This window comes from Leuciscus leuciscus (genome assembly GCF_965113295.1).
Source record: "Leuciscus leuciscus genome assembly, chromosome: 21".
NCBI lineage: Eukaryota > Metazoa > Chordata > Actinopteri > Cypriniformes > Leuciscidae > Leuciscus > Leuciscus leuciscus.
In genome coordinates, this window is record NC_138745.1 from 14,029,223 (window position 1) to 14,055,188 (window position 25,966).

Here is a 25,966-nt window from a genome sequence, read left to right on the forward strand (position 1 = left end):
AGAACTACACGGGAGGAGCTGGTCAATGACCTGAAAAGAGCTGGGACCACCGTTTCCAAGGTTACTGTTGGTAATACACTAAGACGTCATGGTTTGAAATCATGCATGGCACGGAAGGTTCCCCTGCTTAAACCAGCACATGTCAAGGCCCGTCTTAAGTTTGCCAATGACCATTTGGATGATCCAGAGAAGTCATGGGAGAAATTCATGTGGTCAGATGAGACCAAAATATAACTTTTTGGTCATAATTCCACTAACCGTGTTTGGAGGAAGAAGAATGATGAGTACCATCCCAAGAACACCATCCCTACTGTGAAGCATGGGGGTGGTAGCATCATGCTTTGGGGGTGTTTTTCTGCACATGGGACAGGGCGACTGCACTGTATTAAGGAGAGGATGACCGGGGCCATGTATTGCGAGATTTTGGGGAACAACCTCCTTCCCTCAGTTAGAGCATTGAAGATGGGTCGAGGCTGGGTCTTCCAACATGACAATGACCCGAAGCACACAGCCAGGATAACCAAGGAGTGGCTCTGTAAGAAGCATATCAAGGTTCTGGCGTGGCCTAGCCAGTCTCCAGACCTAAACCCAATAGAGAATCTTTGGAGGGAGCTCAAACTCCGTGTTTCTCAGTGACAGCCCAGAAACCTGACTGATCTAGAGAAGATCTGTGTGGAGGAGTGGGCCAAAATCCCTCCTGCAGTGTGTGCAAACCTGGTGAAAAACTACAGGAAACGTTTGACCTCTGTAATTGCAAACAAAGGCTACTGTACCAAATATTAACATTGATTTTCTCAGGTGTTCAAATACTTATTTGCAGCTGTATCATACAAATAAATAGTTAAAAAAATCATACATTGTGATTTCTGGATTTTTTTTCTATATTATGTCTCTCACAGTGGACATGCACCTACGATGACAATTTCAGACCCCTCCATGATTTCTAAGAGGGAGAACTTGCAAAATAGCAGGGTGTTCAAATACTTATTTTCCTCACTGTATATTTTACATCTTGTGAAAAGGGCATTATACCACCCCTTTAATACATGGTGGGGTTTTTTTATATTGTTTTTGATAGTTTTTTTATGTTTTTCATTTGATGGTTAAAAGATTAAAACATTTTGCCAACATGAGGTCTCGTCACACTCAGTCTTTTTACATCAGTGCAAAACTAGGGTATGCAGAATAATACAACTATTCATCTGCATGCATTGATTAATCCTGTTGTAGCAGGAAACAAAAACAAAACAAAAAAATTGCGCTCTTGAGAAAATCATGTGCTGGTGTGACCAACTGAGAAAGTTGGTAGCACCAGTGGAAAAGTTAGTCTGGAGCCCTGCACGGGCATCGTGGCACACCAATGCTTCGGTCAGATTGTGTCTTTGATAATACACTACGCGATTGACAGTCACGTGAAAGAGCATGGATTTGCCTCTCATTTTGGACATTTGTCAGATTTCCACAAAACTTGTCGGCGAGTAAAAATTGGGTCTAAAATCGTGCAGTGTGTCCCCGGCATAAAAGTAAACAGCAACAAGTATTTTCGTTGCACTAAGTGTAAATAGTAGTTAGAATTTTTTGCACCAAGTATAAATAGTTGTTAGATGTTATTTATACTTGGTGTAAATTGTACCAGATGTTATTTGCACCCTAGTGTGTTTTAGTATCTCATAAAACAGTATGCAGTAATAACATATTCAGTGCATATGATTATATTTATTAAAATGATAAATGGATGCTGCCTTGAGACATTTCTTGTCCCTGACCCTACCCGCTAAACGCTTTATTCCCAGCATTAAATAAATGTTAGACACATTATTTACACTTTTCTAATAATTTCTTAATTTTCATTTACAATAAAAGTCTCTCTGAGTTGTTATGCGATGGGAAAAGTAAGAAGAATGAGTTCGTAAAAAAGCAGATTAGAATTTGGGTTGTTCGCATCAAAAGCTAGCACCACCTGCCTTACTCTACATGCCACCAATCCTGTTATTAGTGGGATTTCTTTTGTAATTTTGTCTGGCTCAATCAGACAATGGTAGGCAGAGTTAGTGTAAATAGCCTCTACCAATAAGGTAGGCTATTTGCAGTAGGTGTAAAAATACACAACGAGAATAAAAAAGATATTGGTGCAAATTATAAATTATAATGTTTACTAATATATATATATATATTAGTAAACATTATAATTTATAATTTATAATTTGCACCAATATCTTTTTTATTCTCGTTGTGTATTTTTACACCTACTGCAAATAGCCTACCTTATTGGTAGAGGCTATTTACACTAACTCTGCCTACCATTGTCCATACCAGGACAGGATTTTATATATATATATATATATATATATAAAATCCTCCTGAGAACCATAAAAAAAAGTTGCCATTACATTGTTTAGAGCATAAGAAAAAAGAAAAAAAAATTGAAAAAAAAAAAAAAAAAATTGAAAAAATATATTTTATTCATAAGTTATGCAATGTCCACTGTACACCAGGACTCAATTGTTTAACCCTCTGGTGCTCTTGGCGTGTCAAAAATGACTGATTTATTTATTTTATAATTTCAATGAAATGAATGTACTATTTATTTGTTCGATAATGTTTTTATTTAATATTGTGTATTTTTAGGTGATTTTATGGTACTAAATTATATTTATGCAGTAGTTATCCATTTATTCACTTTTTGAGTATAGACCTGAAAATGAAGTTTCCAACTTTAGACTAGAACAGTGGGTCCCAAACCTGTCCTGGAGTACCCCCAACACTGCACGTTTACTTTGTCTCCCTAATCAAACACACCTGATTCAACTCATCAGCTCATCATCACATGGGTTAATGAGCTGATGAGTTGAATCAGGTGTGTTTGATTAGGGAGACAAAGAAAACGTGCAGTGTTGAGTACTCCAGTGCTGCGTTCCAGTCCAAAATTGTCATGCCCTTCACTCGCTAACTTCCCTCCGTCTCGTTCACTCGGATGTACGTCACTGCTTACGTTGCACGGGTGCCCACTACTGGCGGAAACTGCAATGGGCTGAATTGGAACGTCCTAAGCCCTTGATCACTTGGAATCAGCTATGGAGTTGATTTATTATTTTAAAAATGTTCCCTTTAATAATTTGTTTAATTCAGCATCCAAATGTATATAGGTGTATTTGGGTTGTTTTAAATAAAAAAAAATAAAAAATGAATATATCAGAGTTGTTTGTTGTGGTGGTGATTAGACGAGATTTGTGGTGACGGCACAATCGTACTGCATTGTGGGACATATAGGTGCCTGAAGTGTACATATGAAGTAGACTCGCTCCCTCGGTCAAAATCGAGGGAACGGGGGTCTGTACATATAAACTTCCCTCGTCCACTTCACGAAGTGGAACGCACTTCAAAATGGCGGTAGTGATTCCCCCGAGGGGAAGTGCGCAAGTGCGTGTCTAAAAGTGGACTGGAACGCAGCCCAGGACAGGTTTGGGAACCACTGGACTAGAGCACATACTTACATTTGATCTCTTTTCAAAGACGACACTTGGCAAATTATTGCTGAAGTGAACTAAGTTACAGAATTTTACATTTATTGGCAAAAACAATTGGGATTCTTTTTTCATTCACGAATATATATATTGTTTTTAGGTTTCAGGATTTTTTTTTAACCAAACTTTGTATAAAAATTATTCTCAACTATGTTATGAAAGATATAACAGAATTAATTAATATACCATTTTACTTTATGCAATATGTGGGTAAAATGACCATTAATGGTTAGTGCCATTTAATACACCATCTAATTTGCGTATTAATGTGTTCTTGGGGTAAAATGATATGAAAAAAGAAGTGTAATAATGGGAGTAATAACTGGCAACATTTTCATAATAATAATAATAATATAATATTTCATAGGAATATTAATGTGTGATTTATTTTCCTATACACTTGTGTCTCCCAGAATGCCTGATAAACAGTCCTGGTGTCTCTACAGTGAACATGTATGAAATCAATGCCCTGTTTCATAACAAAAAGTCTATTTGATTAGAAACCCCATAACCTTTTCCTGAGATGTTGATTTATGACAAACAATTAGAAAAATAGTCAGGTTTAAATGATAATTCCAAAATATTATCATATTTCCATAAGAGTGCTAAATTTGATCACTAAATTAATGTCAGTCATTTTTAAAGACCAAGGATACGTTGTTGACAGTGAAACCTCCAAATATTCGGCATCTCTGAAAAGCCCTGAATGCTCTTTACAGGACAGACTTAAATTAAAACTGTGACATGTATGGTATGATGTCTAAAATAATATAATGACAAAAGTCTATTCTTGCGTAAGAGGAAGATATAATAACATACGGTATAGTTAAGCAATATCACACAAGCTAAAATAAAATAAAATAATCAAAAACCACTTGCACAGTGTGATACATTTCATGTAGTTGTGTAGTTACATTATCCCAAAAGGTCCCAAGGATTTGTAAATCCAGAGAAATTCCAGTTTTAAATAATGGCTCGTCCCTTGTCATTGTCGCATATCAATTACGTAATATCTGGATCTATGTATACATATCTATTATACAATATCTCACACGCCGCTGTCATTCAGTCATCATGAGTTAGGGTTAGCTTCGTCTTTGTTATTGTTTTGAAAATGCGACCTCTAGCGGCGAAAAAATTACAGATTGTACCTTTAAATATAAACACAATTGAAAGTAAATATTTATTTTATGCAAAAAGCTGAATGAACAAGAAGTTAATATTAAGTGACTTCCATTTTAGACACAGTATCATCTGTTTTTGCTATATTTCAGCAATAATAGTTCCAAACAAAGCCACAGCAGAACTTGCGCATCCCAGAGCAATTCTGAATGAAACTGTGTCTTGAACAAACCTGGTGAGAAAATGATAAATATCAATTCAAATTCCAAGTCAGTCACTTGCTTCATTCCTGAATAAATCCGCCACTTTGAACGAACTGGTTGAATGAATAGCTGCTTTTTCACTATCAGGCCAGTGCAAGCCAGGGCTATCAATAGCCGCGTTTCCACTGTCGGGCCAGGGCCGGGCTAGGGCTAACAGCGAGCCGAGCCGAGCCGGGCCAGTGGCCTCGGGCCTCAAGCACCGGGCTTGCGTTTCCACTGCCGGGCCATTAGCCCTGCAGCGCTGCCCTAAACCCCGCCCTTAACACGCCTTCCTGGATCAAACGTCATACAACCCCACCCATTTCAGCGGTAATTATGATGTTCATTCAGGCAGGAAGTTAGAAAACTTAGATTTTAAGAAGATAGCATGTATTAACTCACCGTCCGCGGCTGCCATAGTGTCCCGACTTGTCTCTCCACTAACAGAGGGACGGTGACCCAGCACACCGTCCATCAAGTCGAACCATAGAAAGTTCCTTCTCTGGGCACCGCTTTGTCCATTGTGCGTTTTAATCGCCTTGTACTGCGCCCACAACTTTTTTATTTTTTCCCGAACTTGAAGCGTTGTTCGCTGAATGCTTAGCTTAGCAAGTTCAGCAACGATGTATTTTATAACGTCCTCGTTTCTGCACACGCCGTCAAATTGACGTTGTACCCTTTCTTCTGCCCAAATGCTCAGAAGAGCTTTGGTATCTTCGACAGACCAGTACAGGCGATTCTCCATTTCGAGCAGCGTTTAATTTTCGCGATATAAAAAAGTGAAATGTGCATCTTGCCGCAGACCATAACTTTCCCCAACACCGATAAACTCCGCCTTTTACCTTGACCACGCCTCTAGCCCGAGCTGGCCCAAGGTATTCGATGGGCCAGAAATCCTGGCCGTTGGCCCCGAGTAAGCCCCGATCAAGCCCCGGAAGTGACAGTGGAAACGCGACTGGCCCTGGCACGCACTAGCACGGCCCGGCCCTGGCCCGACAGTGGAAACGCGGCTATTGGGCCAGGTGGGGCCAATTGCCTTGGACCTCGAGATGCGAGGCCAAAATCAAGCTGTTTCTCCACTGTAGGGCCAGTAGTCTCGCAGCACAACCCTAAAACCCGCCCTTAACAAGCCTCAGTGGAACAAACGTTGCACAACCACACCATTTTACCGGCAAGTAGAAACTTGCAAAGAACAGTTAATATTAAGGGAACAGCGGATTTCATGCATTTAATGACTATTGTAAAACTCCAATTTGAAGTCAGTCTGCTTCTTTATGCATTCAGATATATATTTAGACATTAAAAAGATTTTATTTTTTGAAAAATTTAGCACTTAATTTTGAACATTTATTTTAGATTTGTATATATATTTGCAATAATTCTAGCTAGTAAAGTAGACAACAGGAAAAAAGATAAAAAAAAAAAAACATTGAAGAATATGTATTTGAATATGCAGATTTTTATTCAGAATACAAAAATGCTGTTACAGTTCTAAAAATGTTGTTATAGTTTAACCATTCGGTTTAAAGGGGTCCCCCCCCATCTCCCATTCATTCCTATGACTGGTCAAATTGACCCATGAGAGGATTGAGTACCACTTTTGAGTAATCTCATAACATTATTTATAAATGCAGTCAGCGTAAATGTGTAAAAAAAAAAAGTCTGAAAATAAATCTAAATGCTACTTTAGCTTCTTATGTGAAATATATATATATATATATATATATATATATATATATATATACAGTATATATATATATATATATATATATATATATATATATACACACACACACACAGTTCGGTTCGATACGATACACTTGTGTCACGGTTCGGTACGGTACGTTTTCCATAGGCTACAGCAAAAATAAATAAATGCCAGAGAAATTTCCTTGAATTAATTTTTTTATTATTATTATTTTATTTAATGAAACTAACATCATAAAGTATGATTTTATTTTATTTATTTTATTTATTTTTTTTGTTGCTTTTTTTACTGAGCAATAATGGAGCTATACTTGACTCTTCTTATAAGCATATAAAACAAAACAGCTCCTTGGACAAAATGAAATGTAATATTGTAGTAGTAGGCTAGTTATAAACAAAGGTTTATTTTAGTTCAGATTAACATTTGAGGGCAGCAATTGTATTCATAATGTAAAAATAAAACGGACGTAATGTTACTTGAAAGCATTATAGCCCACTATTCCTGACAAACTTCCATACCTTGCAGTTAGTGTTACTACAGCAAATCCATTCCACGGTGAATGTTGCTGATCTGTGGACACCGGCCAGTTCATTCATGGCACGATGTTTCTTCCTGGTTTCCACGTCAGCGCTGTTTGATCCGTTAATAGAGATATGTGCATGTTTCTCACTAGATTTCGCAGCGATGTTATTACTTCAGTGGCGAATTCAAAAATCATTTGAAATTCAAATGCTTTCTTTACTGGTCTGGATCTCTTAGCGCTGTGTGGTGTTGCTTGATCAGGCTCGCGCATAGGGCTCGCGAGTCCCGCTTCACAGGTCAAAACTGATAAACGGTCCACACAAACACAATAAGAGTAGCTCAGTTTCGTTCCTTACATTGCATTTGCCAGTTGATGTTGTGGTCGCGCCAGCCTCTATGAGCGCGCTTGCCACCCGCGACGCGCCTTCATTTGAAATAACGAAATTTTGGTCGGCAGAAAAAATGGTCCAACGAACCGTTCGGTACGTAATGCGTACCGAAAACCGAACCAAAAGCCTCGTACCGAACGGTTCGATACGAATACGCGTATCGTTACACCCCTTTATATATATATATATATATATATATATATATATATATATATATATATATACACACACACATATACATATACATATATATATATACACACACACATATATATATATACACACACATATACATATGTGAAGTTTTGGCTAGACAAGATGACTGACATGATTAAAATGTCTACAGTTTTCAGTGAGTAAAATGTTAATATGACTTAAAGGTGCATTGCGCAAGTCTCTGAGTTTTTGCAGAACTATGCCCCCTCTGGCGACAAGCGAAACTGCAACCAGAGGTGTGCATGGACCACACGCACACTTGCACGAGCACGAGCTGTTCATAACCAAAGGAGCATCAGCCGCACAAATCTTTTGTTTACAGTCATAATGTCTTCAGAGGTAATAAAGTTATAAATCTGAAAGTCATTTTAAATATGTGAAAGGAAAGGCATTTGAGTAAATTACACACTTATGTGTGAGGGAAAAACGGGGGTAGTAGAAAACTTCGGTTTTTGTTTCCATCTATGTCCATGTTGAACTGTTTTATGTGTTTACTGAATCCACTTATGATTGTATTATGGAAACACGTTCATGAATAGGGCTGGGCAAAAAAATCGATTTTTCGATTAATCGTTTTTTAAAATGTGGTCGATTCAAAATCGATTCTCAAACGCCAAGAATCGATTTTTTTCCATCTTTATGTATTCGTTTTCCTCCACTGTTCATAGGCTTGCAAACTCAATTTTATAGCTAATGCTGTGAGATTTTATGGTAGTTTTATCTAAATCATAAAATAACCTCAATTAGTGCTGCACGTTTAATCATATCGCAATCGCTATGACAAGCCTATACGCAATTAGGCTATAGCCTATGACCAAAATGCTGCCAAAATGCTGTCGTGACTGTGACAGAAAAACTTGCGATGATATCGTGCGTGCGCACAAGACAGCACAGAATAGAATTATCTTTCACGCTTGAACGAAGAACACACACAATTATGCCAAAATGTATTTTTGTCGAGTATCTTTATAACATAAGAGCAGTCTTATGACGAACGTGAAGAGTTGTGCCTCGTGAGAGAATGAGTCCGCGTGTGAGTTCTGCGTCTCTGTCAACAGCGGCTGGTCTTAAAGGGACAGTACACTGTAGCCACTAATTATCTCTGTCATTTAAGTTAATCAAAGAACAAAGAGAACAGAGAAAAACACTCACTGCTCTTGAATAAAGAACTTTTGTAACTTTGATTAGTCAATATATAATTTATAATTAATGCAACACAGACTGTTTGATAATTTTATTCAATTTCTGTATGGCCTAGCTGTTAGACAGGAAGGGCACATATTATATTATATGCAACGTTTTTATATGTGGGTTTATGTGAGGATTGTTAACCTGTTTGATCAAGACATGCGACTGTTCTGACTTGTCCAATTTTCAGCATCAATTTTTCATCTTGCATCAAAATCCTGTCTATTCATTGTATGCATTTGAAATATAGAGTTGGGTTCTGTTTTAATGTACCCAAGTGTACCTAAAATAAAAAGAGTTTAATATACAGGTTTGTAGCTCTTAATTTCTTTTTATTAATTAAACACTTGAAAACTTGTTCACTTTTTTTCTTTTCTTTTTCTTTTTTGAATAAATATAGGATTTGTATTTAATATTCATTGAGTGAGTCGAATCGAAATTAATTTAGAATCGAAATTGGAAAAATCGAATCGAGAATCGAAATCGAAAATCGAATCGAGAATCGAAATCGAATCGAATTAGAGCTTGCGAATCGAAATCGAATCGAATTGTAACATCTGAATCGATACCCAGCCCTATTCATGAACAATATAAGTTATTACTTTATTACTTTGTAAAAGCTCAAAATAATAATCATACCATACACAGTTGGTCAACAAAGTACACTCAAATGTCTCAAGGTAATATTCATAGATTATTACATCATTTGTTGTCATAGATTTGCCGTATCAGACATTAGAGACTGGGCTATATCTTACCGTTTTATCAAGAAAAAAGCCAACTGAGGATCCCGTTTGAGCCCTAGAGCAGACCGGAGATTCCAACGAACAGTATTTATATCGTTTTTACCTTTTGTACACAGCCACGTCCAAGTGATCTGAGGGCGCGGGCGCTTCCTAGTGTGTGCAGACCGGAGATCTCTCCATTTGTTGAAAGCCTTCTCGATGTTGACTCTCGTCTTATTCCGACGCCTGTGGCACTAGACAAAAGTTTTCTTTTCTTTGTCTTACGTGGAGTTTGCGTTGGGGTTTGGAATGAACTACAAGCCGGTCTCTTTGAATCCATCTTCTACTTTTGTCGAAAGTTGACTAAAGTTTTGTCGCTCGAGTTGTCTTCGCTGATACGGAGAATGGCGGCGAATACACAAACCTGCCAGACATAGCCAGGTGAGCGTGCCGTGAACGCGCATGACGTCACACCCAGTCTCAAATTCCGACCCGAATCCCTCTTATTTATTTTACTGTACAGGATTATAGAGACAATCGCAGTGATCAGAGAAGGGCTCATTCAGCCCATCAGGCAATTGTTTAAGCATGTATGGGTTAGAAAACGGGTATTTTTAACATGAAAAGTTGCGCTATGCACCTTTAACGTGACTACAATATGACTAAATTAATAAATTAATCAAATGAATTAATAAAAACTAGACCAAATTATTTAAGATTTTCTGTGACTAAGATAAAACTAAAATGGCCAAACTTTCAATCAACTTGACCAAACTTTCAATCAACTTGACCAAAAAAAAAAAAAAAAAGATTTGTTATTCACCAAATGCGTAGTGCCCTACAACCTTGGGGGGCTTCCTGCTGGCCAAAAACAGTTAACTCAATTAATGACTGCTTTTGACATTGTTTATTACCGGGCGGTCCGGATAAGTAGAAAGAAACAACCATGAAGCACACATATCCAAACGGAACTAAAAAAAATAATAAAGAAAATTAAAGAAGAAATCCAATGCTGCCTGCAAGTTTGTCAAAGCTTTCAATTTTTTCGTCCAAAAATCTAAATGAAACATCTAATGAGGCAGAAAACCCAGCCAGGTCGCACACTGAACAAGCTGTGTCTGCACCGTCACTGCCTGTACATTTACCGGCAGCTTGGGAATCGAATTCCTATTCTGGAATTGCATACTTAAAAGTCAGGAATCAGATACTTGTTAGAAAATAAAAATTTCTAATTACGCTTATCTATTATTCTGTGCACAAAAAATGTGACTTTCAACTGAGAAGATGCACTCGACATCTCATTTAGTGCGCGCATACTGAATTTAATTGAGTTCTCTTGCGCTTGAACGGACAAATACACACACAATTGTTAAAATATCCTAATAAAGTCAGTGATCTTAACTGAATAACTTGTGTAACTTTAATAAGGATTAAAATGGTAAATGGTAAATGGACTGCATTCACTGTAAACCCTAACGCTCAAAATAATTAATTGGTTTGAGTAGGACAAACTTAAACTAATTAGTTCAGTCAAATTAACTTTTATGAGTATTAGGCACTTTCTTTTAAGTTCACAGAACTGATATATTTTAAGTAAACTGAACTGTTTCATTGTTTTGAGTTTTATGAAATGATTTATTTTAATTTAAACAAACTTAAGTTTAACTGAAACGGCTGGGATGTCTATTTCCCAGCATGCTTTGCTGATGGCACTTGAATGGGAGAGTAAATGCTAAAATTAAGTGTAATATAATGTTTGTTTTTTTTGTGCAAGATTAAGTGGGAGATTGAGTATTGATTAATGTTTTGTTATGCTAATTTAGAAGAATTTCTGTTAATGTTGGTTTTAGGATAGTTACCATCATGGTGACAAGTGGTGCATGTGGCTTGATTTGAGAGCAAATAAAATCTTTATATTGTTTAGTGGTGGAAATTTTGATTCTTTCCAGAGACTCGTTCATTTTCAGTTCGTTCACCAAAATGATTCGTTCAGATTCGTTCACTGATTCGTTCAGTGATAATTTCTTCATATTACATATATACTGCAGCAGGTGGCGAAAAAGAGTGTATTTTATGCTATGTTTTAACGAACGTATTTACTTGTTACAAAAAAAAGTGATTTGGCTTTGTTAAAATGTGTGCCTTATTTACTAAATTAATAACATAAGTCTAAATAAGTGGTTCAGATGACCTAACCAAGGTTTTCTTGCATAATTAACATTTTAATTGTTTAGTCAGACACACACATTCATAAATCTGGGATTATATTAAACGTTGATGTTCTGTATGTTGAATTTGAATATAAACAATTATATGTGCACACCTGATAACTGCGCTTTGAATGAGATTTAATCACATGCTAAATGACCGATCTACCCAGTACTCTCATTCACGAACGAAAGTACCAGTTAGTTCAATTTTGTTATAATCTTGCTAAAAACTAGCTAAACGCACTTTAGCAACCGAGTGGTGAGTTTTGCCACTGCAAGCACCACTTCACATTTTCTTCAGGAAATGTACATTCTAGTTATTATTCTTCTTTTTATTATTATTCCACACAAAGTTTGGCGCGTAACTCGTCCCGCACCGTTTGTCACAGATCCATGAATGAGGTGTCAAATCGACCGGCTCATTGAGGAGAGGTGTGCTATGACTTTTATAAGCGATCGGGGGGGCGGTGTTCGCCCCAGGGGCGATAAAGCGGCCCAAAAAGTCCCAATGACTTAACATTGCGACGAACTTTGAGCACTCGTAGCTCGGAGCGAGGATTTCGCAGAAACGTGTGATTTGCCACATTTGAAGAGGCTAACAGGCTCTGTAAGAACATACCTCACAATGGGGTAAAAGTTGCACCCCTGGGGGGCAGGAGCTGCCCAAAGTTGCCCCATTGACTTACTATGGGGAAGGAACATCCCGTGAAACACACATGCTTTTCCTACTATGGTAAATTGCATAGGGATTTTCTATTGAACGTAGCTCTGGATCACAGTGTCATAGAGACAAGGGGGTGGGCTCATTTTACTCAGACGACCAATCAGTCTCTCAGGCTCATTGTGAAGCTATCAAGCCACGCCCTAGCAACCATTTAGAGAACCTTGTTGTTCAAGTGCAAAATTGTTCAAAAAATTGTTCAAGTGCAAAATACACAAAACTAAGACTAAAACACACAAACAAAATATAAGAAAAGCAGGTAACGAGAAGTGTAAATTTAAATCAAGTAAACAGTCAAGTGCACCCCCCTTAGCTCAAACCAAGTAAAAAATGACGATGTTAATTTGTCTTTGTTATATTTAACCATTAGCTTGCGTTATTAACCTGTTTTCATTACAATGGTAAAGTGTAAATTTCTTTATTTGATGCAAACATGCTAACTACACAAACCTAGCTCTATCGGTTCGCCATCATTATCGTTCAAACAACTGGTTATTTTCGTTCATGAACGACATGTACCAGTTCGTTCAACTCGTTCACAAACGATAAGATCTCTCTCTCGTTCAGACTCAAAAGCAACTCGGTCACAGTCAGTGAAGGGCGTATTCGTTCACTACATCCAACAAATCACATGCTCCGTCACATCTCATACTCGAAGGCTATTGGCTCGAGGTTCATTCTTTGACAGGTTGAAAACACCGGTTCACTGAGCTGCGCATGCGCTGCTAATAGCGCCGCGCTGCTGTGGAGGGAGGGATTTCACATTTCAGTGAACGAGAAATATGAGTCAATGGATTACGTGAACGAGAACGATTCGTTCACCTAAAGGATTCGTTCAAAAAGAACGATTCGTTCACGAACGTAACATCACTAATATTGTTGCATTCATGCAGCAAGTGTTGTATAACATACTATTGTTAGCATGATAACATAATAGTATGTTAGCAAACTAGCTTGTTAAAACTATAAGTTAATACTAATGAAAGTGTTCACATTGAGATTACATGAAGGTTTTAAGTTAAATGTATGAAATAGTGTACTCTGATTTTATTTGTTCTTAACTTGAAATGTTTAAGTACAAACTTAAAATCTGCCAGTTCTGCTTGCTTAAACTTTGAATTTCAAAACTTAAAAAAATTGAGGCAATCGATGGCCTTACATTTTTTGAGTTCTGCTAACTTATTCGGGTTTACAGTGTTTATATAGTGCTTTCACAGACCTATGGCCACCAAAGCGCTTTACATATAGCCTCACATTCACCCATTCACTCACTCATTCATACACCAAAATGGGTGAGTGATTAAGGATTTTATTTATAAAAAGAAAACTATATGCTGTGTATTTTATATTTGATTTCTTGCACTTTGTTCAGTTGTATTTTTTTGCTACTGATGTTTACTTTTCTTATTAACTGTCTTCATTGATGTTTGAAATATATATTAGTAAGAAATGTGTTGAATGTTTTTGCTGATATATTTGTTGAAACCTATAGGCAAAGTTCTTTGTGTAAGTGTTCTTGAGGCTGCTGAGTTTGGCTTGTGCTCTTCAGCTGTAACAAAATGTTTTGCAAAAAGACATAAATATGTTTGATATCTAAATGTTTCAATTATTTATTTGTATCTTTTTGGAATAGAAAGTGAGAATCGAAAGGAATCAGAATTTTAAAAAGAATTAGTGTCTCACTTAATTCTATTCGGTATTACTATTGTGCAATTCAAAGTAACATGCAATGGCGGGGTGGGGGCTTTCATATCCTGACTTTGCTTAGGGACCCCAAAATGGTAAACCTGCCCCATGTCACAAAAAAGTAGACTATTTTTGTGCCAGCAAGTAATGCCAGCTTTTTCCACTGGCTACCACCACAAGTATAAGTCATACCTGTGGGAAACAATATTGTTTTGATCAAGATCGTAATATTTGAAAGGTTAATCAAGCAGTTCTTTCCAGAAGACATGTGAAAGTGTAAAAACAGGTGTCATCAGGGTAATCATACCTTGCAGGTGGGATGTATTTCCGAGCCACACCATCCTGTTTGCTCTCCAAAAAGGTCTCCTAAAACAACAACAAAAATTATATAATTATGAATTTAATAGATTCAAGACCACAAATATTTTTGTAATATTAATTAGAAAACTAGAAGAGTAAAGATTGTAACCAAACTTTGATGTTAGTTTGAAAAAGATTTTTGCTAGGTTGTTCTGGGCGGTTGATAGGCGGTTGCTATGGTAACCATGAAATTCTGCCAGTGTCAGAAGTTTTGACGCACAGTGGCTTCTCTTAAGCCGGGCATACACTGTGCAATTTCTGTCAGATTTTGAGCCGATACTTGTCAGATTTTGAGCCGATTTCCAAGTAGGACAACTCTTTTTTATTTTTACTCTTTTTATTCGGGCCAAATTTCAGCTTTGTCGTGCGTCGTTTGTCATGCAATGTACAGGGGGAAATGAGAAGCGATTAACCTCTCCCAACTGGCAATAGGATGGTCAGATGAATTTCTGACATGTCAGGAATTTTGGTCAGGCCTAGTGAGGGTATGGCAGAGTTGAAGCAGAGCTATGAGCCGACTGCCCTTTTTTCCCCTCACTGCGCCTGCGAGAAAACAGAATTTAAACCATTTCATCTTTAATGCAGTAAAAATGAAAACAAAAAGGAGGGAGATCTATAAGTTCTTTCGCTTCTGTAGCTATCAAACTAACTGCAATTTAGCAAACAGTTGCTTACCTCCAGTTCGTGTTGAAAAATGGATAAGCCATATTACCCACTTCTTCCAAGTCACCTGCGTGTAAGCCTACAAATAGCCTATACGGGCACCTCTTTAATTCATTTACTTGTTTATTTACTCATTTTTTGAATATATCCAATATATATATATATTTTTGCAAATATATATATCAGTTTCATCTCTAGCATGCCTTGATTCATATGGATTAGTTTTATGATCACTTTATGAACTTTTTGAAGCATCAAAGTGGTAGTTGCGTAGCTGTCAATGAAGGAACAGAAAGCTCTCAGATTAAAAAAAAAATTTGTGTTCCGAAGATAAACTAAAGTTTTACGGGTTTGGAACGACATGAGGGTGAGAAAATAATGACAATTTAAAAATTTTGGGTGAACTATCCCTTTAAGTAAAGTTAGCAACAGACACATGCAGGCGCAGCATGCAGCGTAGGTTTCGTTTTGTGTGAAAACATCATGGAAGGCAGAGTGCTAAGATAAATTATATGAAGTGTATGAATGAATGATTTATATTAATGTATCTGTAATTGCAGTCTTGTCTAGTATCATCATAAACATAGTCGGTTATGTCTTAAGTGAATGTAAATGTGAGATAAGATGCATGTGTAACAGTATATTGGATCCATGCAGCTCTTTAAGTGACAGCTGCAGCCTAATATCCCTGCTGCTGTGGGTTCTTTCGGAGGGCGAGTCGTCCGCGGGAAGTTTAAAAGGTTAACTTGAAAGCAAAGTTGCCAAAAATCAAGAAGATGTTGTCTCATCCGAATGAAAGGAAAATGAGTGAAGGGAAGAATGAGCGAAGGGAAGAATGAGCAAAGATGAGCTAGTGTTATTGTCCTTTAAAGACAAATCAGTCCACACCTATTTTGGGTGAAATGACCAATAGTAGGTAGGAACTTTTAGCGGGAGAGAGTTTACTTGGTCTCCTTCTGACAGCCTAATTTGCATGTTTTATTATGTTGTCAGAATTGGTACCATCCAAAGGATGGTAAAAATAATATGATGCATTTTATCGTAACATACTATACATCATTAATTAAAGGACAATTCCGGTGAAAAATGAACCTAGGGGTAATTAACACATGGTTACCGAGTCGATCGCTCCCTGGGATGCGTTTTCATGAAAATCGAATGTAAAGAGTTTTATCTCTAAAAACAGATTAGCTTATAACTCTAGTATATGGGGCACAGAGTAAGTGAAAGTAAATCGCTAGTTAATACCACTAACAAGGCTCAAAATAGCCTCACACTAACATGGTAGCATAATGAGGGTCCCTACATGCAAACCGAAGCATTGAGAACTTTGTAAGTGTACAGACAGTTTAATAAGAAGATACTTTATAAAGACAGTACATTACGCGTTTACAGGCAGGCGTCATCTTGGAAAACAGTCTCGACTAATCGAGTCACGAACGCCGTGCTACGTGAGCTGGTCGATAGGAATTACGTTTGTGAAATCTAACGTAGCACGGCGTTCGTGACTCGATTAGTCGAGACTGTTTTCCAAGATGACGCCTGCCTGTAAAGTATCTTCTTATTAAACTGTCTGTACACTTACAAAGTTCTCAATGCTTCGGTTTGCATGTAGGGAGCCTATTTTGAGCCTTGTTAGTGGTATTAACTAGCGATTTACTTTCACTTACTCTGTGCCCCATATACTAGCGTTATAAGCTAATCTGTTTTTAGAGATAAAACTCTTTAAATTCGATTTTCATGAAAACGCATCCCAGGGAACGATCGACTCGGTAACCATGTGTTAATTACCCCTAGGTTCATTTTTCACCGGAATTGTCCTTTAAGGCATAAACATAAAAAAGGAAAATTTTAATACCAAATACGATAGAATGGAAAGACATTAAAAGGAGTGAAACACTTTCACATAAGAATATAAGCATTTAAAATGTAACTAAAATGTCGTAACAAGGCTAATATACAGGAACATACATTCTGGGATGACTCAATTATGAGTTAAATGAAGAAAATGTCTGTGTCTATTCCCAATGTCCTATTGCCACATGGCCTTTCATGCCTGCCGTGGGGGAGTTGATCTGAGTTGATTAAGATCTTTTGAAGTAATGTAGGAGCTTCGAGGTGTTCCTGTTTTGCATTGGCCAGGGAACAAACATGACAAGGGGGCAATTGGGTACAGACTTACTGGAGCCAGGTCTGTGATTTACATGAAGTTAGAAGGTTAAAAGCTTTCCTGAGGCCTAGAGCAGACTCGATCATTTGATTCAGTCCAGACACTACACAGGTAATAGCAAATTAAGCAAAATAAGGTCACAAAACTATTGGGTACTATTGGTAGTACCACTGATCTGTATAATGACTGGATTGCTCATTGCGTTCTAAACTGCCAGTGGGCGGTGAAGCCACCGGAAGTATTCAGTGGCCATCTTATGATTCCCTGTCGACATAGGGCGAAATAAAGTTTCATGTCTTTAAATACATACGCAGTCAGCGTAATTTCTCTGAATAAGTTGTGAAGTGTGTATATTATTTTCTAATGTCTTTTTGCTGACCAAAATCCACTTCGGACTCTTGGAGATCGTAAAAAAAAAAAAAAAAAAAATTACAGGTCAGCTCAAATTCTATAGCTTTACTAGCATTACATTTGCATATGAATTAAGTGTTATTTGTAAATATTGTTGAGCAAATTTATTCATTTAACCAACGTTTAAGTCGTTATCTTTACTGCTTCGAAATACATGCTGTTAAAGGTGAACTAAGTAACTTTTTTTACCTTAACTGAACAGCTTCGGAGTCATTGGAATGGTTATATTACTTATTTCGGGTTGAATGGTGGTCGTTTCGCACCCCCCTGGTGCCAGTGAGCGGAAAATACGCACTTGCAACTTTGAGCCGGCGGGCCGCCAGCCGCTGCGTCAGGAAGTCTCGCGTGATATCAGGTGGTCTCGCGATGTAAACAATTGCTTTACGGCCAAAAGAAATCTGCTAAAATGCTGTCATTATTGCGCTCCCTCATGCTGTCCGAACCCGAATGAAGAAGACGTTTTAAAGAATGTCCCATCTGCTTTGATGTCGTTAATCTATAGCCTCTGGTGTCTGAGAATCACCAACGAGTTTTTACAACAGTGTTGTCAAATATCTATTCCGAAGCTGTGGGGGGAGCTCTAGAGAGAAACCTGCGAGCAAAAAGCGAGAATACAGCGAAGAAATCCCGAAGCTACTGAGTGCTGCTTTAATGAAAATCACAGTAAGAGTATGATTAAAAACAATATTATATAACAACAATTGACATAAGTGACATTTGTAACAAATGTTGAGGTCTCTCGTCCGCTAGTCGGTATGATAATTGTTGTATTAAAGATAAATGTAACTTTTAATAAGCAGGGGCAATTCCCAGCTTTAAAGGGTTAGTTCACCCAAAAATGAAAATTATGTCATTAATGACTCACCCTCATGTCGTTCCAAGCCCGTAAGACCTCGGTTCATCTTCGGAACACAGTTTAAGATATTTTAGATTTAGTCCGGGAGCTTTCTGTCCCTCCATTGAAAATGTATGTACGGTATACTGTCCATGTCCAGAAAAGGTAATACAGACATCATCAAAGTAGTCCAAGTGACTACAGTGGCTCAATCTTAAGTTTATAAAGCGACGAGAATACTTTTTGTGCGCAAACAACAACAAAAATAACGACTTTATTCCACTATTAATTTCCTTCTCTCTGGGCCTCGAGTTTTTTCACGTAGTATAAATGCGTAGCGCACCTGTGTTGTACGTCACACGTAGGCTCACTATTGGCCGACGCTGGTCATGTGTGTGATGCGTGTGTACAACACAGAAGCGCTACGCAGTTTTACTACGTGAACTCACTCGAGGCCCAGAGAGAAGGAAATTAATAGTGGAATAAAGTTGTTATTTTTGTTTGTTTTTTGCGCACAAAAAGTATTCTCATCGCTTTATAAACTTAAGATTGAGCCACAGTAGTCACTTGGACTACTTTGATGATGTCTTTATTAGCTTTCTGGACATGGACAGTATACCGTACATACATTTTCAACGGAGGGACAGAAAGCTCTCGGACTAAATCTAAAATATCTTAAACTGTGTTCCGAAGATGATCGGAGGTCTTACAGGCTTGGAACAACATGAGGGTGAGTCATTAATGACATAATTTTCATTTTTGGGTGAACTAACCCTTTAAACCAATAACCATTTAAATGTTTAGGACGTTTGCATTATAAGAATGTACAGGGAGACTTCAGATATAAAAACGCTGACTCGTTAGGTAATGTTTTCTCATTAAAATCAGATAATTTCCTAGCCTGGATGCCAGCCGAACTTAGCCCCGCCCACAACATTTTTAGGTCGGGAAGTTCGGTCTGGACTCGATCCGTTGAGGAGCTATTATGCCCGAACAAAAATTGTTCGGACCAATCAAATTATCAGGGCGGGGTTTATACGATGATGGACAGATGAGCAACGGTAACGTAATCATCCACGTCATCGAGCGCTTGGGTTGAATTCAAATGACTGCCGCTAAAAACAAAACAAAAAAAAAAAATCACAAAAAAAAATCAAATGACTGCCGCTGGAGAATTGAGTTCTCTTACGAGAGGTACTCTCGTACTGCGTAAATCTTACGCTAGGGGAAAATCTCTTTTCCGCGAGATACTGAAGCCAAAAATTATCCTTAATTTTGAAATAATGTAAAACGCGTTGCGGCAGCATGCAGACACAGGCGAGACGGCTTGTGCGCCTATTGGCTGCCCTGCGGCAACTGCAGCAGCCTATCGATAAGGCCCACTCGTGACGTCAGCTCCAATGGGGGCGCTTCGCGCCCAATACGTCACGTCCCGCCAGAATGGGCGTGGTCTAGGGCTATAAACATAGCTTTGAGAGGCTAGCTCACTGATTTTTCATCTCTTCAGCGAAGCTCTCGCATCGCTGGATCCGGAGAGAAGCCGCGCCGTTTGAAGAAGCCTTTCAGCGGGACGAGTCGACACTCTGAAGCCGCTGGCCGCGCCGCCTTCAGTCGCCTTCCTGCTGCGCTATCCGGCGTTATATCCTTTCTCTGCTACTGTGTTTTGTGTATGTGTGTGTGCTCGCCGCCGCGACACACACTCTCATTGCACTAAAAGAGCCGGGCGTCTTTTTCAAGACGCCCCTTTCCTGAGGATCACGCAGCTCTCGCGCTCACGCTCGCTGACGGCGACCGCCCTCACTGCGAGCCAGTTACTGCCTATGGTGACTCTTACCCCTTTTCCACCAACAAGAACCGGGTGCTGGTTCAGAGCTAGAGCTATTGCCAGTTCGGAGTTGGTTCGACTGACGAACCGGTTTGCGTTTCCACCGGCCAGAGAGCCACAACAGAGCTATATCTTACGTCACTGCATACGTATCATGTTGCCCAGCAACGCTAGTCCGGCAGCGCCAAACACAAATACACCAGACTTGTTCGAGATGCATCGGCTTCTCGCAGAACGATCAGTACATGAAATCAAAGCACTGCGAAAGCGATCAAAAAGTACAAGGAGTCGTATGATCTCCAAACACTCCCGCAGCTCTGATCGGTCCACGCTGCTCCGATGCATCTCGAACAAGGCATCAACAATAATAGACGTTGCGTTACTATGGATGCTCATGGGTTTGCGAAAATAAATCGGCATTCAAACACGGCGAATCCAACGCGTTCGTGCAGCTCGCCGTAACTTACATAGACGGATATTATAATCGAGCTGCTATTAGCTCGACTAGCTGCTATTTAAAAATGGCGGTCACAAGTTTCTCTTCAGTCTTGTTGGCCACGGTAACCCCGCCCCCAGCCTCTGACGCAAGCGGTTCTTTCTTGGCTCCGTTCTAGACCCTGCAATGATTTGGTGCTACTTAAGAACCAGTTTTACTGGTTCGGAGCTGGTGCTTTGGCGGTGGAAAAACAAAGAACCGATTTGAAACTAGGCTCTGGCTCCGAACCAGCACCAGCTCTGCCTTGGTGGAAAAGGGGTATCTGAGGACTCACCTGGCATCCTTCTCCGAGACTGCTCCTCCGCCCCCCCCAACCCGCAAAGCTCGCCGGTGCGCCCGCTTGCCTTGCCTGCTTGGGGGATGATACCTGCTCTCCCTCTGTTCGAGCCGCGCAAACCGCGCCGTTCACAGGGGATGTCAGGAGCGGACGGTCACGGGGCTAGCTTTCGCTCTCCCTCTGTTCGAGCCGCGCAAACTGCGCCGTTCACAAGGGAGGCTGGAAGCGGACGATCGGGGTTAGTTTTTCTTTACGTTACAAGAAAGCTACCCTGCCCTTGCGCCCCATTCACGCGTCACTCACCGGCGAAAAGAGAACTCAGTTCCCTGATTAGGCGACTGGAAATATCAATATTGCAGCAAACGAGCCTGTTGTAACACGCACGCTTGCAAGCAAACGCCGAAGAAAACATGTTGACGCTCTCTTATATGCTCATGCATCTACACACCTTTGTGTTCCCCCCTGTGGCTCAGTGGTGGAATTTTAGGTTTTTCGCACGAGAGACCGGGGTTCGAATCCCGGTCTAACGGCAGATATATTATGCCGCCAATGCTTCGCTCTGTCAGTTCCCTGAAAGGCGACTGCAGATGTGCATTTTGCAGCCAACGAGCGCGCTGTACAACCCGCTCGCCTGCACCCAAACACCGTTTCTATGGTTCCCGTGCGTCACTGGCGAAAGGAGAAAAGGGTGTTTTTAGCCCCGCTGCGGCCGGGCCGACCTCCACTCCTGACACATTTCTCATTCCCCTCTTAAGTTCAGGTGACTGGAAATGTCAATATTGCAGTGAGCGAGCCTGTTGTTTTGCACGCACGCCTGCAAACAAACGCCAGCATGTTGACGCTCTTTGATAATACTCGCGCTACTGAATGTCTATGTGTCTTCCTCTGTGGTCCAGTGGTAGATCATCAGATTTTCGCGCGAGAGACCCGCGATCGAATCCCGGGTCTACCGGTAAAACACATTTTTGCCGTCAATTCTCGCTCTGGCAGTTCCCTGAAAAGGCGACTGCAGATGTGTATTTTGCAGCCAACGAGCGCGTGGTACAACCCGCTCGCCTGCACCCAAACTCTGTTTCTATGGATTCCGCCTCTGAAGTTCAGACGACTGGAAATGTCAATATTGCAGTGAACAAGCCTGCTGTAATACACGCACGCCTGCAAACAAACGCCAGCATGTTGACGCTCTCTGTTTCTATGGCAACTTCTCGCTCGTTCAGTTCCAGTAAATGCGACTGTTCCAGTGTATTCTGCAGTAAACAAGTCGGCGAAGCAGCCCGCTTGCCTGCACACAAACGCCGCTTTTACGGCTACCCAGATAAATCCCATAAGAGTGTATTTTCTGGTGTCCCGGCCACGGCCGATGGTGTTACGAATGTAGACGAAATGCCCACTGCCCAGTGCTCATTCCTACACACAAACACAGCCCGTCACACAGGGCTCGCGCACATGAAATCGACCCAGGTCGATTGCGCATTAAACGTGGTAAATGTGCCCACTGCCCAGTGCCCACAAACACTACGTTCCGCATATCTCAAGGTTTCTGTAAAAACAAAACCAACGTGCATTCGCTCTGCTCAGGCGGACAATGCTCTCAGTGTTGTAAATGTGCCCGCTATCCCGCGCCCACATTCACACATAGACATGACAGGTCCTACGGGACTCGCCCAGCCCCCCCCCTCTCGGTTGACCACCGCATAGGAGTCGAGCGCGGGCAATCTGCCCGCTGTTATCAGCGCGCCCCCTGCCTCGAAGCGCGACGCTTATGTTACAGCACACCGAAGCCCCTCTGTCGCTGAGCGACCAGAGCGCGCTCCGCATTCAGCCCCTAGCCATTCGTGCAGATGCATGGGCAAGGCTACCCGGGGGTTTTGAAGTGGGTGCTAGACATTATAGAAAGAGGCTATTCGCTACAGTTTCGCCGACGCCCTCGCCGCTATGTGACGCGCGTCGAAGCTACGGTAAAAACAGAAGTAGCACCACCTACTTCGAGCCGAAATTTTGAAACTGTTGAGCAAAGGGGCCATAGAGCCTTTATCTCAAGCTCAGAGTGAAGGAGGGCTATACAGCAGATACTTCCTGGTACTGAAAAAAGACGGGGGTCTCAGACCCATACTAGATCTAAGGCAACTGAACAGAGTGCTTGCGAAGCAACAGTTCAGAATGCTCACGACCAGAAAAACGCTCACGCAGATTCGCCGAGGAGATTGGTTTGTGTCAATAGATCTGAAAGACGCATATTTTCAAATACAAATAGCGTCACGTCACATGCGACGTTTGAGATTCGCCTTCGAGGGCCAGGCATATCAGTGCTCAGTCCTACCGTTCGGCTTGTCTCTAGCCGCTCGCACCCCTCAGACTACAGGGCATGCGAGTATTGAACTACTTGGACGATTGGCTGATTCTAGCTCAATCTCACTCGGTGCTCATAGAGCACAGGACCATTTTGCTCGATCACCTCGAGAATCTGGGTCAATTGGGCGAAGAGTTCTCTGTCTCCCAGACAGATAATATCTTTTCTGGGCACAGAACTGGACTCGCTGTCTATGATAGCGCGACTGTCACCAGAGCGCGTACTAGACATTCAGCGCGCAGCGAGCTCTTTCCGCTGCGGCGCATCTATCCCGCTCAAGAAATTTCAGAGGATGCTAGGTCTCATGGCCTCAGCATCATCAGTACTTCAGCTGGGCTTGCTTCGCATGCGCCCGCTACAGTTCTGGCTGAAAGCGCGAGTACCGCGCCGAGCGTGGGCTTCCGGTCTGCTTCGTCTCAAGGTCAATCAGAAATGCATCGCAGCTCTGAAACCTTGGAAAGCAAACGACTTGTACCAATCAGGTGTTAGCCTGGGGACTTCCTCGAGTGTGAAGGTAGTGTCTACGGACGCCTCCACCTTGGGATGGGGAGCACTGCTCAAGGGCAGACCGTTCTTCGGCCAATGGTCAGAACGGGAGAAGCTTCTACACATAAACTGCCTCGAAATGTTGGCAGTAGACAACGCACTGACGCGTTTTTGTCCCTAAATACGAGGACACCACGTCCTGGTCCGCTCGGACAACATGTCAGTGGTGTCCTACATAAATCGCCAGGGCGGCCTCAGGTCCCGAAACCTGCACAGGCTGACAGAACGCCTCCTGGTGTGGGCTCAGCGCAACCTGCTCTCGCCGAGAGCAGCACATGTGCCAGGGCTCCTGAACGTAGGACCGAACAGACTGTCCAGGAACAATGTTCCGACAGGCGAATGGCCTCTACACCCACAGACAGTCCAGCTGCTGTGGAAGAAATTCGGCAGAGCGGAAGTAGACCTGTTCGCGTCTCAAGAAAACGCTCACTGTCTGGAATTTTTCTCCAAGAGCAGGGACGCGCTGGCTCACGTATGGCCCCGCCGCCCGCTCTATGCCTTTCCTCCCGTCTCTCTCCTGCCTCAGGTGATAGAACGGATCAGAGAAGGATGCTCAGTGCTACTCGTAGCGCCGTTCTGGAAAAACCAACCCTGGTTCCCAGTTCTGATGCAGCTAGCAAGCACTGCCCCATGGCCAGTGCCAGTGAGGAGGGACCTCCTCTCTCAGGCCAAGGGCTCGTTTTGGCATCCGCGCCCAGAGCTGTGGTCCCTTCATGTTTGGGCCATCAACGGGTACCCGCTGACCTCCCCAAGCGGAGTGTTAAACACGATCACGCAGGCTAGAGCTCCGTCTATGCGACGTCTCTATTCCTCGAAATGGTCAGTGTTCTCAAGCTGGTGCACAGCTCGTGGCGTGTCGCCCCTAGACTGTGGGGTGACGGAGGTTCTCTCCTTCCTACAAGAGCTGTTGGACAAGGGCAGGACCCCTTCCACGCTCAAAGTGTATGTGGCGGCCATAGCAGCGTTCTCAAAAACAACGCTGGGTCAGTCAGTAGGAAGGAACGATTTAGTCATCGTCTTCCTTAGAGGAGCTAAGAGACTGAATCCTCCCAGACCTCCCTCAGTCCCTGTATGGAACCTTTCTACAGTGCTGGAAGCCATGAAAGGTGACCCATTCGAGCCTTTACAGACGATTGATCTTAAACACCTGTCTTTCAAGACAGTGTTTCTTCTGGCTCTCGCTTCAGTGAAGCGCACAGGGGACTTACACGCGCTCTCAGTAAGCGCGACGTGTATGGAGTTTGGGCCTAATGACTCAAGAGTTATACTCAAACCTAAGCACGGTTATGTTCCAAAATCCCTCAACACACCGTTTAGGGCGCAGGTCATTCCCTGTCAGCCCTACCGGTCTCTGACGAGGAAGGAGACGCAAGCTTCCTTTGCCCAGTCAGAGCATTAAGAGCTTATGTGTCTCGCACGTCTGTTTTCAGACAGACAGAGCAGCTCTTTGTTTTCACTCTACGGACGTTCTAAGGGACTTGCCGTGTCGAAACAGAGCCTATCCAGTTGGATAGTTGATGCTATAGCGCTGGCTTATACCTCTAAGGGCTTACAGTGCCCATTTGGAGTCAGAGCACACTCCACGAGAGGCGTGGCCTCGTCGTGGGCTTGGTCTAGTGGGATTGCCTTGCAAGATATCTGTATGGCGGCAGGCTGGGCCTCCCCGTCTACATTTATAAGGTTTTATAACCTAGAGGTTCCCGCCTTGCAGGCTAAGCTGCTTTCGGTCTAAAATCGGTACTGTCTGCCCTGATGTGTTCGGGCCAGAATACTGAAACTG

At 41.3% G+C, this 25,966-nt stretch overlaps 1 protein-coding gene across 5 annotated transcripts in view; it reads right to left on the reverse strand.

Annotated features, from left to right (window-relative positions):
* becn1 (beclin 1, autophagy related) overlaps positions 1-25,966 on the reverse strand; it is a 212,659-nt gene that overhangs the window by 70,010 nt on the left and 116,683 nt on the right. For all 5 annotated transcript variants that reach the window (XM_082152809.1, XM_082152808.1, XM_082152806.1 and 2 more), the window contains one exon: positions 14,561-14,619. In XM_082152809.1, coding sequence (XP_082008935.1) covers positions 14,561-14,619 — 59 coding nt within the window. The remainder of the gene's footprint in view (positions 1-14,560; positions 14,620-25,966) is intronic.